The sequence below is a fragment of the Pseudomyrmex gracilis genome, unplaced genomic scaffold (assembly GCF_002006095.1).
Source record: "Pseudomyrmex gracilis isolate BER0280 unplaced genomic scaffold, ASM200609v1 scaffold_209, whole genome shotgun sequence".
Lineage (NCBI taxonomy): Eukaryota > Metazoa > Arthropoda > Insecta > Hymenoptera > Formicidae > Pseudomyrmex > Pseudomyrmex gracilis.
The window spans coordinates 56,781-72,597 of record NW_018020793.1 but is presented as its reverse complement, the minus strand read 5'-3'; the positions used below and the strand labels follow the sequence as shown (position 1 = coordinate 72,597).

The following is a 15,817-nucleotide window of genomic DNA, read 5'->3' as shown; positions in this document are numbered from 1 at the left end:
CTTACGCGCGTAAGACAGCCCGATGCATGCTTATTCGCGGATCTTTGTTAATTAAAATCTCAGTAACTATTGCGAATCTAGCAAAATGGTATAAGACTTTTCGATTCAGTTTTACTCCTTCTACCTGCCTACGAGAGATTGTACGGCCATTCTGGGACACCCTGTATATTGAAATATTGCGTATAAGTACAAGTGTTTTGTGCTGTGCAGTGTGACTTAAAAAAAATGACAAACAGATCTGGGCGTAGCTTTGGCGGGAAAAGGATAGATAGGAGAAGTTGCAATTTCCGGAAGGCAATGGCTAATGGTACATATCGGGCAGTTAGAGCGAGGGCGTCGCTCACGAACACGATAAGGAGTTTGCCAGAATTAGTCGGCGGAATGGTCTTACATGACGTTTTCTTAATTAACGATGAAAACCCGTCTCTTGCAATTACTCATTAAGTTGTTACGCAGACTCCTTAAATTTAGCTTATTACTGCCTCACGATGGACGTGGGAACATTTAAACCAATAATGCTAAAAATGTTTCAAAAAAAAAAAAATAAAAAAATAATAAAGATGTGTTGAGGGATGAGACCTCCGGTTCGAAATGGTTATTCCAAAATTGTGATGATTGTAACAGCTATTGCGAACCAATGCAGGATGTATTGCGAAAATATTAGTAATAATGTAGACAAAGCGTTTCGACTTTATTGTTGTAGTCTTCATCAGTTGCACACTAGTTAAAATTACAAAATAAAAAAATGAAAAAATAAACATTGTCGCAGTACAAATTCGTGTGAGGATAGATTTTTACAATGTATAAAAATTAAGCATACATACGAAAAACAATATATAATTGATCACAATAAACTGTGATGTAACGTGTAGTCACTTAAACGGTCAACTATTTAAAAAAAAACGTCTAGATGGTAAAAATAAAAAACTAAAAAAATAAAAAACCTCAACTCTATACTCTCTGTATGAAGATCTTCGACAAAGAATATAATTGAGATAAGTATGACAGCTCTGCGAGATGACGGTATAAATATTTTTCATTGAAAATTATATTTGCTCGCAAAAATAACACATTGGAAGAAAAAATACTTATTGCCTTGCGACTTTACTTTATTCGTGCATGTTGAACGACCGAGTGTTGATCGACCGAGTTTTTTTTCTCACCGCGCGAAAGTTGACACTTGCGTGGCGTTCTGGCACGCGAGTGTCAAACAATCAAGCACGCGCAAATCGATTAGCGGAATTGCAGAGCGATGTGTAAAATCAAGATCACGTCTTGGTTTAAAGCATACCGACGTTAAACCTTCGACCTTTATATATATATACATATATATATTACTTTACGCGAACTTTGTTGTAGGATGCGAAATAAACATTAAAAAGGAAACTAAACTTAAAGACAGTTTATTTGTGTGACAGGGTAAAGAATGAGAACAGGACACGCGCGAATAATCATATTGTCTAGTTTATTTAGATATATATAAACGTACAGGGAGATAGCAAGAATCATGAAATAAATCAGATTTTTATATACGTATCTAGTTATATGTACACATAGACAGTCAGTACTTAAGTTTGTAGCATGTTTTTTTTTTTTTATAGTACTGAGTCGATTTACGAATTCATTTTTACTTTACATTGCATCATTTTGCTATAATCTCATCAAATTGCTCTTTGAATTAAAAAGGGAGCGTTAAAATATTTTCTTTCTTTTTTTTTTTACTACAAATCTAAAATCCTCAATGATTAGAGAAATGAAAAAGAAAAAAGAAACAATTCGCGGATTAATATAAATAGGATTAATATGCAATTTTTCTGGAAACATACGCGTTTTAATTAGTATTCATTGAAATTCTTTTTTTCGCGGAAGCAATTATTAATAATTGTGTATGTACCTTAATTTTTTATATCCCGTGGATTTCTCACTTGAACTTTCCCAACATCGCTTTGAGCCTCTTCTTCTTTAACTGTTTAAACACTTATTAACTCGAGAGAGTTCAAAATTAGTTCTCGCTCCTGAGAGATAATTTACTATTATTCTAATAGTACAGACACGAAGATAATGCGAGGATGATGTGATTTATCATGGAAAAAAAAAACAACACAGCAAAAACATATATACTGCCGACATCAATAATCTTGCACGGAATCGTAATTGTTGTATGGAGGCGGGTCGGGTCGACCCTCTGGAATTCGGTACTTCTCCTCCACTTCCTGATCATTATCATCCTCGTATTTGACCGCGGTGAAATACGAACCCGACGTTGTGAAAGTATTGCTGTAATCTGGATAATCTAAAAAGTCAGAAAAAAAAAATCAATATCATATGTTTTGTTTTCTATATACTTTTTGTGGAAATTATAATCACTGTCCAAACGTACCATCCATGGGCTCTTCCTTAATGCGAATTTCCTTCGTGTCCTCATCCTGACGATCGCTCCGCTCCTTTCGGTCTCTGCGATCACGGTCTCTGTCGCGCTTATCTCGCTTACCACGATCTCTGTCGCGCTCGCGATCGTTGCTCCGCGATCGTCGCCTTTTACGATCCCGATCTCGATCGCGATCACGATCTCTTCTGTCACGGGGTCGTTCAATTTCTTCGATATCAGGATCCGGCAGTCGATCGCGACTTCGTCTGCGCTTCCGGTCACGAGATCTACTCCTGCTCCTTCGTTTGCGATCGCGCGATCTTCGCCGCTCTCTATCCAGCCGATCGCGATCTCTAAAGAGCGATAAAAAAATAAAAATTTTTATAAATTGTTTTTCATATTGAAAAACTTCTTTCAACATACTTGTTGTTTGATTGAATTAATTTGTCTCAAACCCACCTGTCCCTGTCGAGACCACGTCCCGAGGTTTCCCGCTCGCGTTCCAAACGATATCGTTCACGCTCCCTTTCGTTATCCTCCCGTCCCGAATGCTTGATGTTTACATCGGGGCCGCCCCTACGAGTGCCACCTAGACCGCCGCCGAGTCTTCGGGGCAGCCAACCTTTTACCGTTCTTGCTCGTTCAACATCGACCAACACTCTGCGACCATCTATTTTCTTACCATCCGCATGCTTATATGCCGCTAAAAGGTACCGATCAAAAATTACTGTTCGCTAACAGATTCATGTGCCTAATTGATTTATGACTGTACTACGTCCCGATAAGAGGGCGAACTTCAGAGGAATCTAACGTTTAAAAATTTCCTGGAACTGCGAGTCCTGGAGAAATAGTCCATCTCTCGAGATTGAAACATTTTTTTTCTGAATGTTATATAACTGGGAGTGTTATATCAGATCTGAGAATTTATTTTGAAGAGCAAAAATATATATATATTTTACAATCAAAAATTTCTTCAAGTCAATGTAATTCTCATATCTGAATGTTATCGAACCTACCACGTTCCAGGACTCACAAACTTTTGAAGAACATTCAAAATCCATAGATCTTGCATATATATATCGATCTAAAGATTTTCGGATCTACGGAACCATAAAAAACAAAAACAAAAAAAAAGTCGACCGAAATCCACAGGTTCTCAGATTCACGGACCACCTAAACAGGCGAAATTTACAAATCACAGATTCCATCTCGAACATTGTTTCGATCTGCTTTAGCGTGTGAGCGTTAAGTCCACAGGATCCTCGGTTCCGCAAATCCTCGATTCCTCTCTCAAGGAGTGCTCGAGATATTCTCGAACGGAGAATCGTGTAAGAAAAATAGAGGCTTGACAAGAATTTTGTCCGCAACTTTGCGGAATGAGACGCGGACTGCCAAACCAACGCAGTCGTCGCTCGATATAAGCCTTTAGAAAGTTTTTTTTTTTTTGTTTTTTTTTTCTTTTTAACGAGACTTGTAATCCCAGATCATCAAAATGACAAATATGCTGAAGTTGTCTTGAAGGGAAATACTGGCTGAAATACCCTGAGAACGTGTCTCAAATCAACAATGCTGCCGTTATTGCAGCAGAATCTGTCACTTTTTGTGCAATTTTTGTGGACGATGTCGGAGTAGCGAGGTAGTAAAACCACGAGTTGCAGCCGATCGCGCGCATATTCGCTTCTCGGCGTGTGTCGTTTTATTACATAAAATGCAGTAAAATATATATATATATATATATACATATATATATAATAAATATTCACACATCCGGTCCAGAGAATAACGTATTTCTGTCTATATAAATCAGTAATGTTTTCTTGTTGTGACAGATTGATTGAAAAACAAATAATATTGAGGTTTTGAAACAGAATTTTTTTATTTTTTATTTTTAATGAAAAAAGTGATGCCTAATAAATATTTATAAAGATATTGAAAAAATTAATTTAAAAAGATATCAAATATTTACAAAGATATCCATCACTAATAAATCTATTAGTGAAAAACACGAATTTTTTTTTGTTGAAAAAAAAAACACAAAAATGTATAATATAAAACATTTTTATTTAATAAAAAAATCAGTTTTTTTTTTTCCATTCCCTTAACGAACATTCGTGTGTTTCCAAATTTCTCATCCTAAAAAAATATCGCAACAAGTTTAAAAAATTCAATATGTATGTTCCAAAAATCACATTTTACGATGTGATAAAACGAGGAATGCGTCACAAGCCGTAGCTGTAGTACTGCACGACGATCGGAAGCAAGAGATGAATCTGAACTTCAGAGTATAGCTTAAATCTATTTGTTTTTTTAGATCCAAAAAAGTATAGCAAATACAAAAAATACCTACCGCGGTTACTTACGTACGGAAGTTAACACAAAGCTTAGGGTACGGTATAATTGTGAAATGAACTCGTAAGAGACTCGCGAGGAGATTACTCATTGCGAAGATGCCCAGTCTTCATACGTTCGTTCGTTCGTTCGTTCGTTCGATCTCCCGAAGAGGTTTACATTGCGTTTACCTGGTGCGCTTTTATCTCATTTTACTTACGATCAAACTGTGCGCATTTTTCGTACATACTTATGATATGTGTTACAGTGTGAATCTAATATTAGATTATTATATTTACCGTAATGTTAAAGGTGAGTGCGTTTTTCGAGATACTAATTGGTTCTACTTTGATAATTTTTTTTTCTTTGTTTTTTTTTTTTTGTTTTTTTTTTACTTTGTGTCGAGGGAAAAGAAGAGTATCGTTTTTATTCGTTTACGTGGTAACATGTTGCGCGATCGTAGATTCGAGGATCCAATCTCGGAAACCTCAAGGCTCTTGAGATTGACATTTCTCGAATTCTCTTGGAAAAATGCAATTCGCAAGGGCCGAGTGTCCGTGGATTCAATGATCCAAAAAATTAAGATCCAGAAATTCTACAATCCGCTAGTGTATTGTATTTTTTGCAACAAACTGATGAATTAGAGAAATTAGTATTCTATATCGAAATTGATATGTTCGACTTGTAATATATATTTCACAAGTTGCTTTTAGCAAATATTGTTGAATCCTGATTAAAACAGAACAAAGTGTTCAAATAATTGTATTTGCATAAATTTTTACATCACGCTCTGCGTCTTTGGACTCATGCAAAAATAAAATTTGTGTTCTAAATCTACCAATACACTATTTTTTTTTCACACATTCAAATATATATATTAAATAATACCTTCAAATGTTCTCTCGACCGTGGCATGGTTTTCCATAAATTACTTTAATTCCTATTCTATTTAATTGTTTTCAAATTCTCTTGTAATTAAAAAATAAGTACTTTCAAATACCTATTATAATTAAAAAATTAAATAAATAAATTAATTAAATTAAATTTACCTAAAATTAAAATATTAATAGCGCTGAAACACGTGTTACGTAAATGTGCAATGAGACGTATATAATCGTCTATATATACATATATATATATATATATATAGACGATATATATATATACAACTCATCCCATTGTAATAATATTGTTAGAACAAATGCCAATCAGCAAGTTGTAATTGTAAAATATTGTTCTGCGCGTGTATAAATAGACAAAGAAATGTGTGCAAAGTAATACCGATTTACCGCGTTTTGCTGTACATTTGCATGAAAAGAACGAATAGCACCTAATTGCGATTAGTAGTGTCCCTGAACCTTCGTCCTAAAGCCTCATTACTCAATTTCAATGTAGAATGCTAACTTTCACGCGATTTTGTGATCCATAGACGCTAACGTCCGCGACTTGTGTACGGATTAGACAGCAGAGGATCCTAGAATCTACAGATCCACGAATCCACGAACGGTCTTAACGGAAATGTGTTATTCATTTTGAAAGAAAAGTACCACCCGAAATGTACGTAATAATAGTTACGGCTCAAAATTCGAGTCAAAAACTCCCATTAAAAGAACACAGGGGTTTTTATCGCAGACGCCCATTTGTGTCCAAATCCAACCGAAATCGCGATATTGCTCGATAAAAATCATCAGACACGATAATTAGGGTAAGCAAATAGACGCTAACAAACGTTGTTGTATGTTGGATCTTACCACACATACAAACCTATCTTATCAGGCAGGTTCAGGGATTTTGCATGGAATAGTGAACGGCACTAGTTGCCGGCAGCGGCCACCACGCTGTACCAAGAACAAGATAAAAACTGTATTAATCAAGGATAGCCAATAAGCGTTCGCGAGGTTTGTTTTAATTATTTGTTTGTTCTGCTTTTTTTACCGTATTTATGCATTTTACAGAACGATATTCCTGATGGGTGAGTATGGCGGGAAACCCCCCCCAAATCGTACTGTCTGGTTTAAGTACCAAAACTGGTAACTATTCCCTGCCTAACTATATAGCCCTGCCCCCACTATCTAGCTGGAAGTGACGCTAAGATAAAATTCCAGACTATACGGGGCTCATTGAGCTTCGCGAGAAGGGTACCACTCTGTTTTTCTTATTTTGTTTTACCTCGTTAAGGTGTTGTTACTTACAGTGCATATCTCTTTCATGTTCATATTCAATGAAGGCATATCCTCTGGGTTTGCCATTAATTGTATTATGTATTACTACAATCTGCAATAAAATAACATTACTAAATAAAAATCTCAACCCATGTGATAATAAAAAAATTCTTAAGCATCGTGGAGAAAAATATTAATATTACTTTTTTCACCGGACCATAAACTTCAAATTCTCTTCTAAGTTTGGATTCCGATGTGTCATAATTCTGTGAGAATAAAAACAATATTTATGCTTCAATTTAGTTCATACAGTTATTTTACTTCATATGACCGTGTATACGGTAGTTACTTACAATTCGAGCTACAAAGAGAGTCTTAAAGGGATCTGCTGTAACATTGGAAATACCAGCTGGGTCCCATACCGCAATCTCTTGCTCAAGTTTATATGCTACTTGCTCCGCACGTTCTCTCCTTCGACGTTCGAGACGTTCTTCTCTGGTTTCCACACGTACAGGTGGCGGTGTTTCTTTGGGGTCCTGCAAGAGACCCACAAACATTCATTCTCAATTAAAATGTTTACAAACACGATTTTTTTAATCGACGATACAGCTGTAAGAACAAAAATTCTCAATGCATTTTTTCTCTTACCTCGAAATATTTGAGGAAATCTCCGACGCCCACATAGCCGCTGTTCTTCTTCTCGTGGGGAAGTTTGCTAACCGGTGGTAGAAACGGAACCGGGTCACGCGGAGCGAAGAGCGCCAGTAAATTCGGCGGCAAATATTGTGTCATTCCGATGAGATGTTAGACTCACTCACCTGAACGACGATGTGTTTTAGAAAATTTATGAACCAGAATATAAGACAAACGGTATTAGCAGCATTCTCCCGCTGTCTATAAAATGGCCGCCACGTATTGCTTCCGTAGAGAGAGCGCCACTATCACGTTTATTAATTATTAATTTGTTTAAGCCGGGAACACACGAAAAAACGGACTTAGGCTGATATTACATTTGTCGTACGATAAAGATTTTAAGTATATGTTGATTGGCTATCAGATGAAGTTTTATAAAGAACTGTATTTGATAGCCAATCAACATATACTTAAAATCTTTGTCGTACGACAAATATAATATTGGGTGCGTTCAGACAACTCAACGGTTGAGAGATCATCACTTATGATAGGACTATTCTTCAAAATCTGCAGCGGTTCCAAAAGTACGATCCAATCACAAGTGATTATCTCTCAACCGTTGTGCGACTGTTGAGTTGTCTGAACGCACCTATTAGCCTTAACCATTGAGGAAATCAACCATTCACATACCGACATCGGTTACGTTCAGAAAACTCAACGGTTGAGAGATCATCACTTATGATAGGACTATTCTTCAAAATCTGCAGCGGTTCCAAAAGTATGATCCAATCACAAGTGATTGGGTACGTTCAGACAACTAAACAGTTGCACAACGGTTGAGAGATAATCACTTCTGATTGGATCATACTTTTGGAACCGCTGCAGATTTTGAAGAATAGTCCTATCATAAGTGATGATCTCTCAACCGTTGAGTTGTCTGAATGCACCCATTATCTCTCAACCGTTGTGCAACCATTGAGTTGTTTGCACTGAACTATAATAGGCGATTTTTGGCAATCGTATGGTACATATACCAAAGTGTACCAAACTATAGTTCGAGTGACTTCAAATTATAGTTCGGTACACTTTGGTATATGTATCATACGATCGCCAAAAATCGCCTAATATGGAACGCGCCTTGCCATTGTGCGAGCTGTCCGCGATAGAGAGCATCACAACTAGGATCTCTGTCTTTGTCTCGTCGTCGCTGATTGGTTGAAATTTATACGAGTACAGTCCAAGACAAAAAAACAACGAAAAGTCATAGACGTAATATAATATATAGACTGCGCGTTCCCTACCTTTGCCATGTTAAGAAAATGTCTTCAGCGTTGTGAGAGACAGCTGGTGTTGAACAGTAGCGTCATCTCCGTCTAGCAAAGTAGTGGGGATGAAGAGGAATGAAAGAGATTAAGGGGTGATGATAGGTTAGGCGATATGAAACAGTATGCTTTGCGCACAATAGACAATATTAGGGGAAGAGAAATATATATATATATAGGAAATATAACACTAATAAAATGACACTAATTTGCTTATAATAATTACACACCTATGAAAAGTAGGGTGCTTTCCAACTACGTACACAAGTAACACTGGCTGCTTTCCTTTTAGGAGACACAGTCGACACAAGTCGACACAAAAGTCATTCTGTCTTCGTTCAATATTCAGTGAGAAACAAAGACAGAATGAAACTTGTGTCGACTTGTGTCGACTGTGTCCCCTAAAAGGAAAGCAGCCACTGTGTAACACAGTGTCGCCTGTGTACGTAGTCGGAAAGCACCCGTAATACGCGAGTTTTTCAGCGACCGCTCCACTCCGCATACACAACAACAATTTTCACCATTTTGTCAATTTTCTTGTAAAAGATTCTGATTCTGACCACAATAATCAACTTTGTCAAGATCGCAACAGCCAAACCCGTGGCCATATTGAATTTTAGCCCCACTACTACAGCGTTCAGTCATTCAGTCACTCAGCAATTGCTGAGCGCTGATTGAAAGAATGACTGCCGAACACAGTCATCATTCTTTACTTTTAGTTGTTCTTTTGTTTTGGACTGTATTCGTTGCTAAGCGCTGATTTCTGCTGAACGCAGTCATTCTTTACTTTTCGTTGTTTTTTTTGTCTTGGACTGTACTCGTATAAATTTCAACCAATCAGCGACGACGAGACAAAGACGGAGATCCTAGTTGTGATGCTCTCTATCGCGGACAGCTCGCACAATGGCAAGGCGCATTCAATATTATAGTTCAGTGGTTGTCTGAACGCACCCATTCTTTTGAACGTTGCTTATATTTGAGAATACTGGCCTGTGATTGGTTGATTTGCTTAATGTTTAAATTTTGACTGCTTAAGTTTTTTTCTGTCTGTTTGTGCTTTGCAAACTTATACAGATGATACAATTGGCCAGTTCTCTGGGATTTTGCAACTGCAATTTGCGACCTTTGATTTTATAACTTTGAACTGCTAGTCGATATATTTTCATGTTGTAACGAAGATTACTAGCGCGTCCATGGCGCAAGCGGCAGAAAAGTGAAACATACAAGCGAGATAGCGACAGTACAAAACGAAGAAAGAGAGAGACGGAATCACAAATACATTGCTGATGATTTTCTCAAATTCTTGTTTCAAAAAGTAACAGTCTTATTACACATGTATGTGATATTCCTATATGGCTAGTTGAGCAAGATTCCCATAAGCGGGATTTGACCCAACACTGAAGAATAGAAGACAGACGTTTATTGACTCTTCAAGAAAGAATAGGACAAGTGTTCAATAATTGTTAATGCGCAAATGTGGCGGGAAAATTTAAACAGATTTATCAAAGGAATTTACTAATTGATAATTAATAAGAAAAATAATTATAAAAAGTGTCTATAATAGTTTTATTGTTTAATTACAAAAAATTATACGTAAAATTTTATTAGATAAATATGTTCAAGGCATGATGTAAAAATAAAAATTAATTTGTATTGTGCAAGAAAGTGAAAACAATATAGAAAAGAGATGAAATAAAACGTTAAAATTTTTAGCACAATAATAAAAAATATCAGTGATGTAATATATTAATAAAAGCAACATAATTAAGTAAAAAATAGAACACAGCACATGCAAATACACAAGTGACACCAAATATTTTACAAAAAAGTAATATATTTATTTTATGGACTTATAAAATAATATTTACAAAGATATTTTACATATATACAAAGTTACTGAAAAGATCCTTAATTTTAAATTGTTTCTCGTAGACATGACAATACCTCACCATTTTGCACTGATTTTATTTTATTTTTATTACAGCAACGGAATTTTTGTACCACACAAATAAACTGCAAACAATGGGTGCGTTCAAACAACTCAACAGTTGCACAACGGTTGAGAGATAATCACTTCTGATTGGATCGTACTTTTGGAACCGCAGCAGATTTTGAAGAATAGTCCTATCATAAGTGATGATCTCTCAACCGTTGAGTTGTCTGAACGCACCCAATATCTTATAAAACTTTTGAGGTTATACTTCACGTCACATGTGCTATAGATTTTTAGTACTGGCAGTGAATATCGGAACGTGGCCAATATAGCATTGTGGAAAAATGTCACGCATGCGCTTTACAAACGAACTGAGCAGTGATAAAGAGAGAATGAGCATTGTCTGAACCGTGTTAGTGTTAAGACCCCGCTGAGAGCTCAACTAGCCATATGGGAGTATTACACATATGTTATTACATGTCAATAGATAACCAATAAACTATAACCAATAAAATATATATTCACTTTGTCACAAAAGAAGGCTCGAACATCTATTCCGTTTTTCTCTTTCTTGATAAACTCGCCTTTATGTTTTACTTTTTTGCCACTTAGGTGATGGAGGCGCTGTTAATCTTTGTTACACGGGGAAGCATTGAAAAAAAAAAGGGGTTTAGAAAAACTGACATTTCAATTATCGAATAACGATAGTAATTTTTTATTTACTTTCAAGTAAATAATAATATATATTATTGTTTTAATGTGTGTGCAATTTAATTATTTTCCTTATTTTGTGTAAGATATGCGAAGAATACGTTATGCAATCGAGTGTTGTTTTTGCTAAAAAAAAAAAAGAAAAAAAATTCATGCAACATCAAAAGACGTTGCCGTTTCCTTTGAATTCTCTCGTAACGTCGCTTACTCAACTTAAATATACATTACGTAAGCGCTATCGTTACGTACAAGTGCAGTCGCTTTTGATAGCGACACACAGTTCCGCTACCTGTTACCTGTATTTAGTTTGACTGCTCTTTTTCCAGGAAACACATTCGACTTTATCAATTATTACTTCATAAAAAAAAGATAAACCTACTCACAAGAAGAGTTTTAAAATTAAAATCACTGTTTCATCAAGCTAACTCAAAGGTCCAAGATTGTACGTGACTCAGATTCGTAAATAAAACAGTTTACATTGCGTAACAGTAATTAGAATGCAAACGCGAGCGATTCTCCACTCGTATATATTTCACTGGTAATTCACTGACGCTCGCCAAAATAAATGTAATGCTCGTCAAAATCGACTGTATGCAATTCTATGGTGTTTCACGAGCGTATATACGTGCCGCGACGATGCATTCTCGCATGAACGCGTACCGAATAAAGAGCGTGCTTGCAATTTTTCATGCGTCGCACGTACTTTTACGCACACACGGCGCTCCGAAAATAGTATACACAGATACATACGCGGAGAAATTTTCTTTGAGCCAGTCAACTTTTTTTTTCTCAACGAAAATTTATTTTCAACTTTTTCCGAATTGTTTAACAAATCTTAGTATGTACACTGCTTTCTTCTTGTATGTATAGCTAAAATATCTTATTTTTAGCATATTGGAAGAATCGAAAAAAAACCGAGGTTTTATTCTTTTCAAAAAAAAAAAATAGATTACAATTAGTCAGCGAAATATTTCGACTCTGACTGGAGTCTTCTTCAGTTCGCAAAACGATACAAAAAATATTATAAAACATATTGCAAGTATGAGATGTCGAATAAATGTCAAATAACAAGAAGCAGTCGCAGTGTAAAATAAATTAGACGTGGCGCGGTTGGCGGTTATCAATTTAATATTTTATGTAATATTTTTTTGTAATATTTTATTTGAATTTTTCTATTTTATTAAAATCTTGTTTAGTTGCTCGAATTTGACCTATTGTCACATTTTTATTGTATTTGCGATACGAACGAATTATTCGATTATTTTTTTATTCTTTTGTTTGTGTCATCAGCAATTAGAACAACTAAGTTTAACACTTTCTAGACATCTATAAAGATGTCTAGTTCTCTTTTAGGACTTTCTAGCTTCATTTAAAAGATGGAACATATGTGTAGAACTTTCAATACCGCAATATATCTTGTAAAATGCAAAACTGCGAGACAGGACATTTTAACTAACACAACGGCAGTACAATATAAATGTTAATTATAGTAGATATAATCTTTCTCTCTCTCTCTCTTTTACTCTCTCATTTGTCTCAAAAAACTTAAGTTTTTAAAATAGCAAAACTGTTATCAGTCAGACTCAAGAAGATCGGACTATTAATTCTAATAAACCGCAACTAAGCGGTATATTAATCAAAGAAAAATTTATAAAACAAAATTTATAAAACAAATTCTGATTGATGAACACCGAGTATGCATAATCACGTAGTGCCAGTCCAGCAAAAATTCAACGTAGGTATTTGCGCGCTTTGTTTCTGCTCGCGAAAGAAGAAATCACAAAAACTAATAATATTATATATAGACATTGTGTCGAATATAAATAGTTCAAAAACTATATATATTCGCTTGTTCTCAATTATATTTCCCGATTTAAGCGAGTCAAGATTTTATCACACCGTTTCGGATTGTACAATCTCTACAGATGCAAGTTTTGTCATTGTATAAAGAAAAAAGCTTGCAAAAAAAAGAGGAGAACTTTGTATTCCGCAGCTATATTTCGTCCCATAAACTTAATTCGCAACCGCCATATTAAACGAGAAGTCGGATATATCGGATTGCGCGCGACCGCTTGCAATATGCGTGCGCTTGTCTGAGTTCCCGCGATTACTTCAAAATATCATGAACACTCAACCAAATTATAGACCAAATTATATATACGGGAACAAACGGTTTGTTTCAACCAAGTGCCTGTGTAAGAAAAAAGAGAAAGAGGAAGAGAAATTTCACGGCAAAAATTGTTGAGAATGAAATTGCCTTCAATCTCCGACAGCTTTCCCCCAACCTTCAGTTAGATAAAAGAGATAAAATTTTCTCTGAAACGTAACGTTTTCTCTTTCTATGAGCTTACGCGTGTCTGTAGGGCAAACAAGCACTTAATGACTTACACGTCTGTGTAAGTAAGCGAACGTATACGCACAGTCAGCTCACACACACACACACGGACGAGATTATCCGCTAAATTTACGCATAGTCGGCGACGAAGGCCTATCCCAAGGAAATCTGGCGAAGTATATACTTGACAGACCGTAATACCGGCTTTCCGGTAATGGCAACAGCCATCTTGTATTTTGCGTAATGTCACGATGTGGCCTACTTCCGAACAACTCCACGTGCGGAGGTCGTCGACCGGAGGTTCTAGCCCCCTTTGCCTAGACTCTATATCTCCCTGTTCCCCTCACTCAAAACTTTCGAACGAACGTATGCGCCTTTAAAAGATTGTTAAACTACGAGAAAGCACACCCGTTGGTACACAGCGTTGTCACCGTATTGAGTAATAGTGGCTCTTTTTTTTCTTACGAATTTGTGTGTGTGAAATATTACACTCTTCTCACTCTCCTTATATGCGCAAGTATATCATATTAAGTATACACATTGTGTTTTGTGAAACGCGAATTGTTATTTATAAAAATACGTATAGTTTAAATAAAGAAACAAACTACGCTATATTAAAACAAACAAAAAAGAAACAAAAAAGTTTTGTTTCTTAAAAAGATTGTTTCCAGACCCAGCACCTTTTCTGATTTAATTACCACGTGAAAAATAAAACACTTTTAAATGCGCTACCAGATGAGAGTGGGACTGACGGAAAAAAACCTATTACACGTTTGAAAAATTGTTTGAAACTGTATCATTATTCAAATATTGTTTGAAAATAATTCAATTAACGTCGGAAACTTATACGAAAGAAGTTTCTCTTGAATATTTTTCTCGTTTATCTTCTAGTTTTAGCGGTGACAACAGCAGTTATCTAGTATCTGGAGACATTTTTTATCCATATCTGAGATTGTACACAGTTTGCTTGAATAAATGTTGACAGAGGAAAACGTTCACACAATGTGCTCGTATACATTTATACTTCACTTCCAAATGTCGTTTTTGCGCGTTCCACCGTATATGTTGGGATACCGATCACTTTTTGCGCGCGACGAAATTTATACATTGCCTGTGCTTCAGAATTCTCAACGCTTTTGCTGCTACGATTTCTCGGCACTATCTAACAACACTTTGCGTCTTACTCTTCTTGCGTTTGCTTACTTCTCTCTTTTCTTTCTTCTCTCTTCCGCGTTCTTTATTCCTCTCTCTTGACACACGAGTTGTACCGAAGGACAGACAACTGGTCTTTCTGGTAATAAAAAAAAAAAAAAAAAAATGCAAATTAGACTTGCTGATCAGCTAAATGTAATACACGACACGGCAGTCACATCACTAATTCGCCCACTACTTGCTGAACTTGGCTTCTCTCCTTCCTCTCTCGGCTATTTTAAAGAAAAAGCTCCGATTGTTGCCACAATCAAGATGTCAGGGTAACGAAAGTATCTGGTTTCACATTTTTTGTTTTTGTTTTTTTTTGTTCCTTCGCTTCGTTTAATCTAGCAGCGATGACCCTTTGACTCGCATTTATCAATAATATCGCCAGACTTATATCTACTGCGTCATACAAGTTACACTCCAAAATAAAATCGTAATTTTTAACAATATTATTATCTTCTCAAACAAAATATTATATTAGTTCCGATACTATTATTCCCAAACAATATTATCTTTCTTTGTTTTTTTTTTTTTTTTATTTTTATTATGCAATTAAAACAGTATTTATTTAGCAATTAAAACAGTATATTTTAAAAAAATAGATCATTTATATCAAATATAGATATATATATATTTTTTTTTATTATATAAGACATATTTATTATAAAAACTCAAAATGAGAAATAAATGTTCTCAAATAGAAACAGATTCTTCCTCAAACGTCCGTCACACATAAATTCAGTTCACAGACTCCGTTTGTTTACAGACTCTGCTCTGACGGAACATGAGTTTTATTCGGACGCGAAATATCTGTTGCAAAATTTTGTT

The 15,817-nt window shown here is 35.6% G+C and overlaps 1 protein-coding gene across 1 annotated transcript; it reads right to left on the bottom strand.

Moving 5' to 3' along the window:
• Window positions 1-1,446: 1,446 nt before the first annotated feature.
• LOC109858511 (U1 small nuclear ribonucleoprotein 70 kDa) lies at window positions 1,447-7,784 on the bottom strand. Its single transcript, XM_020435839.1, has 7 exons — window positions 7,507-7,784; window positions 7,212-7,394; window positions 7,062-7,124; window positions 6,889-6,970; window positions 2,828-3,071; window positions 2,381-2,721; window positions 1,447-2,293 (listed from the first exon to the last, which is right to left on the bottom strand). The coding sequence occupies exons 1-7, from the start codon at window positions 7,648-7,650 to the stop codon at window positions 2,130-2,132; spliced, it is 1,221 nt and encodes a 406-aa protein (XP_020291428.1). The 5' UTR covers window positions 7,651-7,784; the 3' UTR covers window positions 1,447-2,129.
• Between the last annotated feature and the right edge of the window lie 8,033 nt (window positions 7,785-15,817).

Bases quoted from the DNA above. Each gene is read 5' to 3' on its own strand.
- LOC109858511 (XM_020435839.1), bottom strand. From the start codon at position 7,650: ATGACACAATATTTGCCGCCGAATTTACTGGCGCTCTTCGCTCCGCGT. The intron at 7,395-7,506 runs GTAAGAGAAAAA...GGTCTCTTGCAG, and splicing joins ATTTCCTCAAATATTTCGAG to GACCCCAAAGAAACACCGCC. The intron at 6,971-7,061 runs GTAATATTAATA...ATTTTATTGCAG, and splicing joins TTTATGGTCCGGTGAAAAAA to ATTGTAGTAATACATAATAC.